Source organism: Mus pahari, chromosome 4, assembly GCF_900095145.1.
Source record: "Mus pahari chromosome 4, PAHARI_EIJ_v1.1, whole genome shotgun sequence".
NCBI classification, from domain to species: Eukaryota; Metazoa; Chordata; class Mammalia; order Rodentia; family Muridae; genus Mus; species Mus pahari.
Genome location: NC_034593.1, coordinates 139,531,013 through 139,544,114, shown reverse-complemented (window position 1 = coordinate 139,544,114; position 13,102 = coordinate 139,531,013). Strand labels below are relative to the sequence as shown.

Below are 13,102 nucleotides of genomic sequence, written 5' to 3'. Positions count from 1 at the left end.
CCCACTAACTAAAAATCTCCCTACCCACACTTTAGAATGAATAAATTATGGAAAAAATATCCTTTATACATTTCAAATAACACACTGGGTATTTATGATATAATTCAACACTTCTGTAACTACTTTCAATTTGTTTTATGATTTTTTATTTTGTTTTATTTTTATTTTATGATTTTTATTTTGTTTACTGATTTATGATTTTACTTTTGGATTTAAAAACAGACCTGCTATAGAGGTTATCCCAAATGTTCTGAGGCAGCATCAAAACTAAGTCTTCAATATAACTCGCTTTTCGTGGAGGAATACCTAAAAAATATTTACATGACTTTCAAAGGCGGTGCTAAAAATTAAAGAGCTTACTCAAAATAGGTAAGTATTCTCTTATACATTAAAGTCATTTTTAATGGTAAATGGCCAATCCTCCACACACCCTCCCCACTCCTCCCCACAGTCCTGTGGAGACAAGGTCTTATTCTGTAGTTTAGGCTGGCCTCCAACTCATAGCAGTGTTCCTACCTCAGGCCCTCAAACACTGGGTTTACAGGATTATACATACAATCATATCTGTCTTTCAATCAATGTGCTTAAATCTCTCCAAAAAAAAGTAAGTGAAAAGAATTTTTGGTGACTGTGCTTCCTAAACGTATGAGCATACGTTTTGAAGTATACATCCAGTATTTTTATTTGTGTGTTTATTTGGTAGCACTAGGGTTTGAATCTAGCATCTTATACAAACCAACCATTCCATCAATCTTTAATCAGCTCAGAATACTCACAAGTATATAACTTTAGGTCTCTATATACAAAACAGGGCATTCCCATGCCCAGTAGTTTTACTAAATAATTAACACTAGCAAGTCACCAACCATAAAGGTCAGCCAAAGTGCCCACACAAGACTATTCATTACTCCAGGGCAGACAGTGAGGTGTGAGGTACAGTTCACAAATCTTAAATATGCTTCCATACTTTTAAAAGTCAGCTATTCATGAGAAACAGAGGTAAGAACTACAGATATAGGTGTCAGCTAAACCCAGAACACAGGAATGGATCTTACCAAGGAAAGTGTATGTAGAAAGCCCACCCAACTGTAATTAGCCATCCATGTGACTGACTCTAGCGTAAAATCAATGTTCTCCCAACACTGAAATAGTCTTTGATATTCTTAAGCTCCAGAACTGGGTTTCACACAAGGCCAGTTTCTAAAATCATAAGGAATCAACCACACTCAGCTCTAGATGGGGATGGGCAATAAGCAGGAGAAGAAACTTGATTCTTTGCTAATTGCAAATTAAACAGCAACTTAGTATCACTATTTTACCTAACAGTATTTCTTACCTCCATGGATACAGAGAAAATCATTATTTGAAATAGGGCCAGGTTCAGCAAAGGTCTTAAATTTATTCAACCACTGTCGAGATATATAGAACTGAAGGAGGCTAGGTTCCATGATGTTCAGCAAATTTGATACCCTTCGTCTCTCCTTCTGTGCCTCTTCACTGCTCTTCCTGTTGAGGACACGCTTCATTAACTTCAGTACACATTTTCTTACATTAAACTAACAGCATGACTCTTCTCTTCATTATTAGTTTTATCACACATACTGTAACTGTGGACCTTATCAGCCCTAAGGAATTAATTCCAAGAGAAACTCTCTGTCCCACTGCTCAATCCATTATACATTACCCTGGGAATCCTGCTGGATCCTACCCGTGAGCACCACGTAACTACTGTACAACGTCGGTATTTAGTATCAGGAAAATAAGGTCACTACACTGTATTCTTGGTTCTTGTTCTAGTATTTAGCATTTTCTTAAAATACTGAAAAGTATCAAAGATTTTTATAGTAATACTTAATTTACTATTGGATATTTTAGGGAAGAAATTTGGTAATTAATTCCAACTTTGTCTACTTTTTCTTTCTTTCTTTTTAAGTAAAAACTAATCCTGGGCCAGTGAGATGCTCATTATGAAGGGTGCTTGTCACCAAATGGGAGGACCTGAGTTCAATTCCCAGAACCCACTTGGTAGAAGTAGAAAACCAACTCCCAAAAGTTGTTCTTTGAACAAATGAACTTTGGTGCATAAAGGCAGGCAAATACATGCATATAGACATACATACATACATACATACATACATACATACATACATACATACATGTTAAAGAAATGAGGGGCTGGAGAGATAACTCAGCAGTTAAGAATACTTGCTGTTCTTTGGAGGAACTGGGTTAGATTCCCAGAACCTACATGGTGCCTCACAACTATCCATAACTCCAGTTCCAGGAGACCTGATGCCCTCTTCTGACCTCCTCTGACACTAAGCACACATGTGGTGCACAGACATACATACATGTAAAATACCCATGCATATAAAATAAAAATTAAAAATAAGTACTTAAAAACAAAAAATTTAAAACACAGTATATCCCTTTGCTTCTCTATGGCGTCCTATTTTCTGAACAAAGTATCATTCTGTAAACAGCCTCTCTATCTTACTCATGAGAGTGCACAACGTTTCTAACCTTCACCCATAAGCCCCGAAAGTCTGAGAAGCACAAATCCCTAGGAAGACATTCTTCCCATGGTCCTGACAGTTCCCCTGTCACCTGTAGAAAAGGACGTAGGCCTCGGCATTCTGTACAGTGGACTCTGAAACTTCAGTGACGCTCTGGTCATCAAACTCATACCACAGGTTATTTAAATTGTTTCGGCAGTAGGCAATGTAGTGCCCACCTGAAAGGCAGGAAAGAATGTGTTACGGTGCTATGTGCCAGACTACAGAGCAGCTGAAACATGTCACAGCAGTGTCTGTGCTCTGACTGTTTCAGTCTGCACTCTCAGCACTACCACTGTAAGACAGGAAGCACAAGTTAATCATTTCTTTTTGTCTTGAGAAAAGATCTCACTATTGTAGCCCAGGTTGGTCTTGAACTGACAATCCTCCCACCTCAGCTTCCCAAGAGTGTTCCACCACACCCACCTTAGGCCATGCAGCTCTGAAAAGCCTTGTAAAAACAAAATTCGCCATGTTATGGTTTTTACCATTTGTCCTTTTAACTTTAATTTCAATTATTCCAAATAGTCTAGAGAAAAATATTTACTGTCTTAAAATTTAACATCTGAAATGTTTCCTCTAACACTTAATAATTGTACAATTTATGGGTTAGAAGATTGTAATTCCATATACACACACACAAATAATTCAGGCAACGTTATAACATCTTTATTATCTTAAACTTGGAGAGATTTTTATTTCACAGTCTCTTTTTTTATTTCACAGTCTCTGCTACCCAGGCTCCTTGAACTTGGCAGGCATTCAGGTTTGCCAATAAGATTAAATTAGATTGCTAATCTGTATTACAGGTAATTAATTGCTAATCTGTTTCAACTAGCTGGCAGGTTTTGGGTCTGGAATTCCTAATCCTCCTGCCTCAGGCCCCTGAGTACTGGAACAACAGGCATGTGCCACCACATCCAGAGATTTTCCTAAATGTGTATTACTTTGTGTTGTCTGTCGTTTTTCTAATAATAAGCACTAAAATCTGTTTTAAAATTTTTCTCCCTTTTGTCAAGTGGGGCTTATTTAAGCAATCAACTTGGATACATGTTTTTTAATCAAAAACAAATATCAAGCCATTGTACTTACTACTTGCAGTTCCATGATGACAGATGACTGACAGGAGATCGTATGTCACAATCTGAGCTGGGCTATCCTTTGCAAGAAATGGCTGAAGGTCCAGGCCTTCCAGGGGGAAGGAAACATGGGTGCTAATTTTGGTGGAAAACATCAGTTCATGTCGAAATCTTTTAAGGTGGATACACAAAATCTAAAAGAAGTACAATTCAACATCCAAATTAATCACTAGAAAAGATTGTAGTGTTTAAAACAAAGTACACTCAAGTTTTATTATAAAAACAAGGAAATGTGGCATTCTCACATAAAATTACATTAATTTAAATGTTTATTTTAAAATAGTTATTTCGATTGGGGGGAAAATGCCTCCCCCCCATTTTTAAGAGACAAGGTCTCACTATATAGACCTGGCTGGCCTGGAATGCACAGAAATTTGCATAGCCACCATGCCTGGCTCATTTTATATTCTCAATTAAAGTTTATGAATTAGTTAAATCATAAATATCCCCCTGAATTCTAACCTGATTCCAGATACATCTGTCATGTGGCAGAGTGAGCATGGCTCTTCCAAAGCTCAATGCCACCGGCTGTCTAGCTGTACAATTCAGACTTGCAGAGCCCTGCACTGTCTGGTGACATGTTCAGCTGCACACTGTTAGATGGTGTTACATATTCAACCCAACCTCCCACAGTGAGTCCTAAAGGTATGCACAAGTCTGTGCTTCAGCCATTCTGAGTTTACTACAGCATGTGGCATTAACACATTACCATACTTCATAAACGAGCAACAGTGAAGTCATACCTCAGGAAACTTCTGTACTTTACAAAACTTTACTCCATTCCTCAACCTAAGGATAAAAAAGAAAAGCTAAAAAATCTACAAAACACTTATTATATTTAAATGGATCACAAAAATATCTTTCAGAAAATGTCAAGAAAGAATCAGAGTAACAATATTCCTGAATTATATTACATATTTATACGCTAAATAATCTAACGATAAAATAACTATTCCAACATATCACTAATTAAAAGTTATGTCACTGCACAATACTTTGATTAAAAAAGAATTAGGGACTAGCTATGTGGTACCTTGGGTTCCACCCCAGCACTGTGTAGTTCAGGCATGGTAGCACACACCTATGCTCAGTACTCAGCAGGTAAATGCATGAAAATAACCAACGGTTACCCTCAGCTACATAACAAGCTCAAGGCCAGCCTGAGATACTGAGATCCTGCTTTTTAAAAATGATTATCAGTGGGCAGTGATGGGGCACGCCTTTAATCCCTGCACTCAGGATGCAAAGGCAGAGGCAGGTGGATCTCTAGGAGTTTGAGGCCAGCCTGGTCTACAGAGTGACTTCCAGGACAGCCAGGGCTACACAGAAAAACCCTGTCTTGAAAATCAAAACAAAACAAAACAAAAAAAATTAGCATTAAGTAATGTACCATTGTCTAAATTTTACAATTTGCAGATATTAAGTAAAACTGCATAGTGTAAAATCCAACTCTTCTTCAAGATCTGTAACTCAAGTTCATAGATATATTTTTTAAAGCTTTATTTATTTATTATATGTAATTACTCTGTAGCTGTCTTCAGACACTCCAGAAGAGGGCGTCAGATCTTGTTACGGATGGTTATGAGCCACCATGAGCCACCATGTGGTTGCTGGGATTTGAACTCAGGACCTTTGGAAGAGCAGTCGGGTGCTCTTACCCACTGAGCCATCTCACCAGCCCCCTCATATATTCTTTTTATTCTTTTTATTTTGCTTTGAAGACAATAATGTCTTGTTATAAAAACCCAGGCTAAAGCCAGGCATGGTGGCACACGCCTTTAATCCCAGCACTTGGGAGGCAGAGGCAGGCGGATTTCTGAGTTTGAGGCCAGCCTGGTCTACAAAGTGAGGTCCAGGACAGCCAGGGCTATACAGAGAAACCCTGTCTCAGAAAACCAAAAACAATAAAAATAAAAATAAATAAAATAATAAGAAACCCAGGCTAGTCTCAGATGTACAACCCTCCCACCTCAGCACTGATAACATCAGCACGCATCACTTACCACTACACTTGACTTTAAACCATTACTTTATTCACATGCTTGTTTGTTTATAATTTTGTTTCAGTTTCTGAGACAGGGTCGCTCTACATAGCCCTGGCCTTCCTGGAACTCACTGTATAGCCAGGCTGGCCTCGAACTCACTCAGAGACACTTGCCTCCTGTTCCTAAGAGCCAGGATTAAAGGCGTGGGCCACCACACCTGGGCCATGACATATATAAGTATCACGCCCAGTCTGAAAACCTTTACTCTTAATGTTGGGAAAATTTGGGGGATGGGGGGGTACGAAGAGTGATTATTTCAAATAATCAGTATTGGGACTGAAGAGATGGCTCAGAGGTTAAGAGTACTGACTCTTCTTCCAGAAGACCCTGGTTCAAATCCCAGCATCCACATAGCAGCTCATAACTGTTACTCCAGTTCCAGGGGAACGGATACCCTCAGATAGACATACATGCAGCCAAAAACACCAATGCACATTAAAAAAAAAAAAAAAAAAGAAATCTTCAAATAATTAATATTAATGTGCATTTGACAGATCTGCACTTGGCATCTGGGGTGAGCACTGGTTGTCTCTTTTCATGTGTTTTCTTCTGCCTGGAATGTCTGGCGCCTCTTCATACTCGGTCTCTTTTTAGCTGACATCCAGGACTTCCAGACAGACTGAGAAAACAAATCTTTCCATGTGAGTAAGAGAGGGGTGGGTGTGGGTGTGTGTGTGTGTGTGTGTGTGTGTGTGTGTGTGTGTGTGTGTGTGTGTGTAACGTATGTATGTAATTATTTATTTTTACATCTATTGCCTCGATGTTGTTCTACTCTGTTCTGTCATAAAAAGGACCAACAGCTGAAGTTTAAGATTGCTCTGTTGTTCCTGGCAGCAGCTGAAATCTGTATAAAGGCTCCAGCTTTCTAGACTGGAGAGAATGCTCAGCATTAGGAACACTCACTGCTCTTGCAGACAGAGGACCTGCGTTTACTTCCAGCATCCAGATAGAGATGGCTCATAACCAACTATAGTTCCAGTGTCAGGGGATGTGGTGCCCTCTCCTAACCTCCATGGGCACTGGGCACATGCTGTACATACACACATGTAGGCATACTCATACACATCAAATAAAAATTAAATCTTGTATTATAGGGATTCCAAAAAAATTTCAATTCCCTCTACATCAAAAATATTTGCTTTATTCAATCTATTCCATTTTCCTGATATCACCAAGAAGCGTTGTTTTGTTCTTGTTGTTTGTTTGTTGTTGTTGTTTGTTTGTTCGCTGTAGCTGCTGACTTGTAGCTGGCCTGGAATCTAGTATCTATATCAAGTTGGCAGTTTTCTGGGCTGGGATTAAAAGGCGTGCTCCACCACATCCAAAAGAGGTTTTTAAAAGTCAAAATTATTACAAGACAGAAAGGAGAGCTGGAAGCAGATATAAAGAAAACGAGGCTTAACTATTCTGTTCTGCACCCATAACAGCAGATAGTGTGAACATAGGGCAGCCTCTCTGAAAGTTCCACACATCTGCACCTTTCACTTCCTGGGTGCTACTGTTACCATAGCAATCTGACAAAACGGTCACTTTGTTTCATGCAGTTGATGCAAACTCACATACTTCATTCTTTAAAATACTCATATTTATTAATATATTACATCAGGCTATTAAACATTTAATTTAAACATGGTTTATAAAGTAATCAATCTGAATTTTCTAAAGCATCAAGTATAACTAACTCCATGTGCTCAGTTCAGATAACCAAGAAAAATCAAAACTATGAAAGTTAATGTGAGTTACTCACTTTTTGCATTTTTCACAACTGTACATATTGTCACCTGCAAACAGAACAGGCCTAGTCATTCAGCTAATCACCAGCCAACTGTTGTGCAGTTCCCAGATGTGCCAACTTCACAGCACAGGACAGTGACCAGCCCGTGACATTACTTCCCCACAGCATCACCCTCCCCTCGCCTTTTCAGTTTGATGGACTAATTAAAAAACAAGTCTCTTCATTCATTCCCTGAACAGAATTTACTAGACCTGCCATATGCCAAGCATGGTGTGGGCACATAAGAAAAGTGGATGACTATAGTGTCAATTTTGGAACCGTGATTTCTTTTTAAAAATAGATATTATAAAAATATGTTTTCATGTTAATCCCAGGTGTGGGATGGGGGCTGTTTCAGATTGTCGATAGCAGCTGACTATAATTTGCTGCATGCTCTGGAGGGGGCGTGACTTTGCCAGCTGCAGATGTTTCTGCAAGTGTGTAACATTTGGAATTCTGGAGACTTTTCAGAGGGTATTTAATGCTAGGCCCCTAGAGGTGGGAGGTTCGTTGGTGGGTTGTTGTTTGGTTGTTTATTACTGTTGGCCATGCACAAAGAAGAAATGAAAAAAAGAAATTAGATGTCCTGACGCCAAAGATCACAGTTGTCCCAAGTAACACCCCTAAATAGCAGAAAGTAGTCTGACGATAACACCGCCCCTTTGTGGCCCCTGACCTTATTCAGGGATCTCTTTCCTCTCAACTCTTTTCTCTCTTCTCAAGTGTTAGGGGCTTGAAAGGGTAAAAAATGGTAGAATAAAAAAGAACCCACCAAGTAGCCAAGCATAGGACCTTTAATGATGGTGCAGATGCAAAGACAATTCAAGACACACTTTACATTCCTCATCTTCGTTGAGTTCTACCTCCTCGGAATCACAGAACTTCACGGTGTGTCATTTTGTATTACAGAAATCTGTATAAACCCCTTCAGGGCAGGACTTTCCTAATCCTATTTCAGTTGTCACTGAAGATGCCTCCACCATGACATATCACACAGTACTGTTTCACTGTCCAAACATGGAACATCAGATTCACCTACAAAAGCCAGTAATGCTTCTTACCTTTAAGTTCATCTCTGGCGAAGAAGGCAGCAAGACAATCTTGCAAGGTAACTACTGGACCCCAAAACCAGCTAGGGACACATGAGACAACAAACCTGAAACATCATTGACAGAAGAGAAAGGAAGTGTTCTGCTAGTACAGCAGAAGCAGCAGCAGCAACAATCAAACCAAGGAAAGAAAATAAACACGCACCTCTTCACATACTCCATGAAGAAAGCTATCCACCCCTGCGGGGCATATGCTTCACCACAGGACCCTGCTTTGACTATAGTTGGGTGACTGGAGGAGTGCAGCTTAGCCAGGTCCTCCTTGCCAGGAATCGGCAAGGACAGATCCTGAAAGGTCTCCAGGGTTACAGACACCTGCAGGTGTTTGGTTTTAACAGGATGGAAAGAATCCAGTACAGTTATTTACAGGATTAGATTTCTTCCAAAGATGAAAGCAAATTATTATAAACAACAAACCGTTTTTAGAATACTGTAAGTAGAAATGAGCCTGGTTCCCTTGGTATCAGGTACTATTTCAAATATAACCTTCCTACAAACCATGAGTACCCCTATGGCTCAGAGATGTCACAGTGGTAAGAAAGAAGCACAGCAGACCCAGCCACCCGGCACCAGGAGACTGACATTCACACTCTTTTTGGAGGATGCTGGTGGCGACTGGACCTTATTATATGCTCTATCATCCAAGCTGTTCTCAAGGCACTCTCTCCCCTTGGCCTCCAAAGTACATGAAACGGCAGGCTATTTAAGAGTGGGTGAGGAGAAAACCAAATCTAACATCAACCAGTACTTAACAACAGGGATACATCATGGGAGATACGCCGCTTCAACAACCATGGAGTAAATAGCACACTAAGATGATTACAATACCCTCGCTAATAGAATCCTACATGACAGTCATATGCAGTCTGTCCTTAACTGCAGCACTCTACACACACTACAGGTAAAACATTCAGGATAATACAACATCTATGTGAAAATGACCCCACTGAATGCCTTACATTTAACATTATAATACAATAATTGAAAGTTGATCTCTCTTGTTTCTGAGACATTAGTTCTCAAAAAAATTAAGAAATCCTCAAGGATTGGTTGTTAGTCAAATCCTCATGATAATTTATGTTTTGAGATAAGACCTTATTTATGAATTTGGCATTATTGGAGCACCTATACCATTTACAAGCTACCTGCAGAGGCAAATAGAAGAATACACTATCTACCTTTTGCTTGTGATCACAAGAGTTTCTGGGCATACCTAATTTCATCAGCCTTGGGAGAATAAGCACTGTTAACAATTTCTTGTTGCCAAGCAACTTCTCACCTTTACATGTAACCAAAACAGACAAAGAGCCATAATCCTTCACAAAGGATGTGGGTGGCACTTTTACTCTACATGGAAACTCGATGTATACACACAAGAAATGCATGCGTGGTCCACAATACCAATAAGCCATTTAATTCTTCCTAACTTCAGGTTTTGAAAAGTAACACCTGACAGAAGCGCCCTGTGCTGTGGCTGCCCATACTCACCCTGTCGCACGTCAGACACTGTACTGAGCTAATGACTGTCCCGTCAAATATGTCAGAAATGACACTTCTGTACTTCTTATGCTGCTTTCTCCTCTTTGGAGATGTAGACTGAGCTAGGATTAAGAGGCGACATTAAAAAGAATCAAGTTAGTTCCTTTTTGAATTATTTGGGGATTTTGTTGTTTGGGGCAGGAGCTCATGTAGTTGAGGATGATTCTGAGACTGACTCTGAATTCCTGATCCTCTTCCTTCCATCTCATTATGATACTGAGTTAGAAGAGCACTTCCATGCTAGCTTTCCCTAGAATATTTCCTTTTTAATTGTACTTAGCTATTATAATGTCTATGTATGTGTCTGTTGCATGAACATCTGTGTGCCTATAGAAACCAAAAGTGGGTATTGGCTTCCCTGAAGCTAGAGTTAGGAGCAGTTTAAAGCTACCTGATATAAATGCCAAGCACTGCACTCTGTCCTCAGTCTTACCCACTGAGCCATGCTATACCCAGCTACAGTATGCTCAGCAGGTAGAAGCACTTCCGTCCAACCTCAGACTTGTATTTGATTCCCAAGACCCACATAACGGAGGAAGAAAACCAAGGTCTCTCCTGCCCTCTACAAGTATGCTGTGGCATGTGCACCCACACACACACACATGTGCACCCACACACATACACATGTACACACACACACACACACACACACACACACACATGTACACACACACACACACACACACGTCAATAAACATAAAAATAATTACTATACTATAAAGGAATTCAAAATGCCACTCAAGATGATTAGGGCTATAAAGATGGCTCATTTGCTGTTCTTCAGAGAACCAGATTTTGGTTCCTAATGTCTACATAAGGCATCTCACAACTGTCTGTAACTCTAGCATCAAGGGAGTCTGCATCTTCTCCTGGCTTCCACAGACACCCAAATACATGCAGCGTATACACAAAGAAACACAATTATACGTGAATAAGAGTTTAAAAAAAAAAACTTAAAGAAAAAGATTGGTGCTGGGTGGTGGTGAATGCCTTGAATCCTAGCACTTTCAAGGCAGACGGAGGTGGAGCTCTGAGTTCAAGGTCAGCCTAGTGAGTTCCAGGACAGCCAAGGGTATACAGAGAAACCTGTCTCAAAAAAGCAACCAAGAAAAAAAAAAATCATTACTTTAAACAGATAGAGAAGCCAATCAAAACTCAAATAAGGCTTCAGTTGGCTTTAAATTACTTATGATTTTTGGTCACATAAAATGTACATAGGGGAATATAAAAAGTCTGAAATTAATTAATAATAATAGTAACAGCACAATGCTCTAGTCATTTGTTCCATGTGCAAAAGGAGGAGTTGGCCCCATCACTGGAATATTCATGGCCCACAAGACAAAGGAATAGGATGCAGCTGGGAGAAGAAGGTAAAGCCATAAGGACAGAGCAGGGCCCTGCCGCACACTATCCTTCAGAACAACATTCCAACTGCACTTGCTGTTAGTGACATGTACTGTATATACGCCTCTGGTTTGTCCACCTACAAATACAGTCTTACTCTTTCCTTAAATCTTAATAAAGCCCTTCGCCTAGATTCACTGTTCTTTTACAGATGATGTCTTTGTTTTGTACATGGGAGTGAATGTATATGACGTACAGAGGTCAGAGGACAACATGGTGAAGTTAGTTCTTGCCTTTATTTTGGTTGTGGATTCTTGGGATCAAACTCGGGCTGTCCAGCTTATACAGCAAGCACTGCTATCCCCTGAACCAACTCTGCCCATGTTTCATATCTATATACAGCAAATATTATCTATCGTAAGAAAGCCTTTAAGGCCTCCAGCTGTTTCCTTGTTCACTGTTTGAGACAGGTTCTCATTATGCACTTCTAATTGGCCCTTAATCCCCTATTTAGACCATACTGTCCTTGGACCGAACCCCACACAGATCAACTTTCCTGTGAGTACTGGGATTAGAGGCAAGCACTACCACATGGGGTCCTCTCTAAGTTTTATAGTTTCATGTTTTATAATGCTAGCATTTTGATACAAAGCTGGTGTCAATGCACAATGATACAGACATTCTGAAAGACAGGCAGTTTTGTACAGTGTTGAGCATGAAATGATCATAAAAACCTAAGAAAGAGGGGATAGAGAGATGGCTCGATGCTTAAGAGCACTGGATGCTCTTCCAGAGGATCTAGGTCCAATACCCAGCACCCACATGGCTGTTCACAACTGTCTGTAACTCCAGTTCCAGGGAATTTCAGTTCAAACACCCAACATACAGACATACATTTAGGCAAAGCAACAATGTGCATGAGATTAAAAATAAATAAATAATCTTAAAAGCCCAGGAAATACAATTCTAAGACCTTATCTCTGATCAAAGAAAAACGTAACATCATGTAAAAACTGTACATAAATGTTTGTAGCAGTATTATTTATAACTGCCAAAAACTGGAAACAATTAAAAACTCCCTTGATGAGTGAATAAACAGTGGTTTGGTGGCACAAATGAAATGCAACTTGGTAAGGAAAAAAACAAAGTAATGGGACATACAACAATGCAGCCAATTCTTTTTTTTTTTTTTTTAAAGATTTATTTATTATATATAAGTACACTGTAGCTGTCTTCAGACACACCAGAAGAGGGTGTCAGATCTCATTACAGATGGTTGTGAGCCACCATGTGGTTGCTGGGATTTGAACTCAGGACCTCTGGAAGAGCAGTCAGTGCTCTTAACCGCTGCGTCATCTCTCCAGCCCCTGCAGCCAATTCTTAACTCCATTATGCTGCATGAAAAAGGGCTGCTTCTTAGTGTGTGTAGTATGTGGCATCATTTACATCACACCCTGGGGACAGTCTGACAATGGAACTGTAGGACAGAGTGGGCTGAAGGGCACACAACTTTCAAACGATGAGTTTGGAGGACTGGGAGGCTCAGCAGTTAGGTATTCATGCAGGTTGTCTTCCCAGGAGCTAGATAATGACTCAT

General features: G+C 39.8%; 1 protein-coding gene across 3 annotated transcripts in view; it reads right to left on the bottom strand.

The window, feature by feature from the left end:
• The window catches only part of Usp33 (ubiquitin specific peptidase 33), a 50,403-nt gene that overhangs the window by 10,654 nt on the left and 26,647 nt on the right, over positions 1–13,102 (bottom strand). For 2 of the 3 annotated variants that reach the window (XM_021195566.1, XM_029537414.1), the window contains exons 12-20: positions 10,111–10,223; positions 8,768–8,937; positions 8,575–8,669; positions 7,487–7,520; positions 4,438–4,483; positions 3,648–3,828; positions 2,608–2,734; positions 1,337–1,506; positions 225–306 (exon numbers count right to left, since the gene is read on the bottom strand). In XM_021195566.1, coding sequence (XP_021051225.1) covers positions 225–306; positions 1,337–1,506; positions 2,608–2,734; positions 3,648–3,828; positions 4,438–4,483; positions 7,487–7,520; positions 8,575–8,669; positions 8,768–8,937; positions 10,111–10,223 — 1,018 coding nt within the window. The remainder of the gene's footprint in view (positions 1–224; positions 307–1,336; positions 1,507–2,607; positions 2,735–3,647; positions 3,829–4,437; positions 4,484–7,486; positions 7,521–8,574; positions 8,670–8,767; positions 8,938–10,110; positions 10,224–13,102) is intronic. The other variant, XM_021195567.1, reaches the window with a different exon arrangement.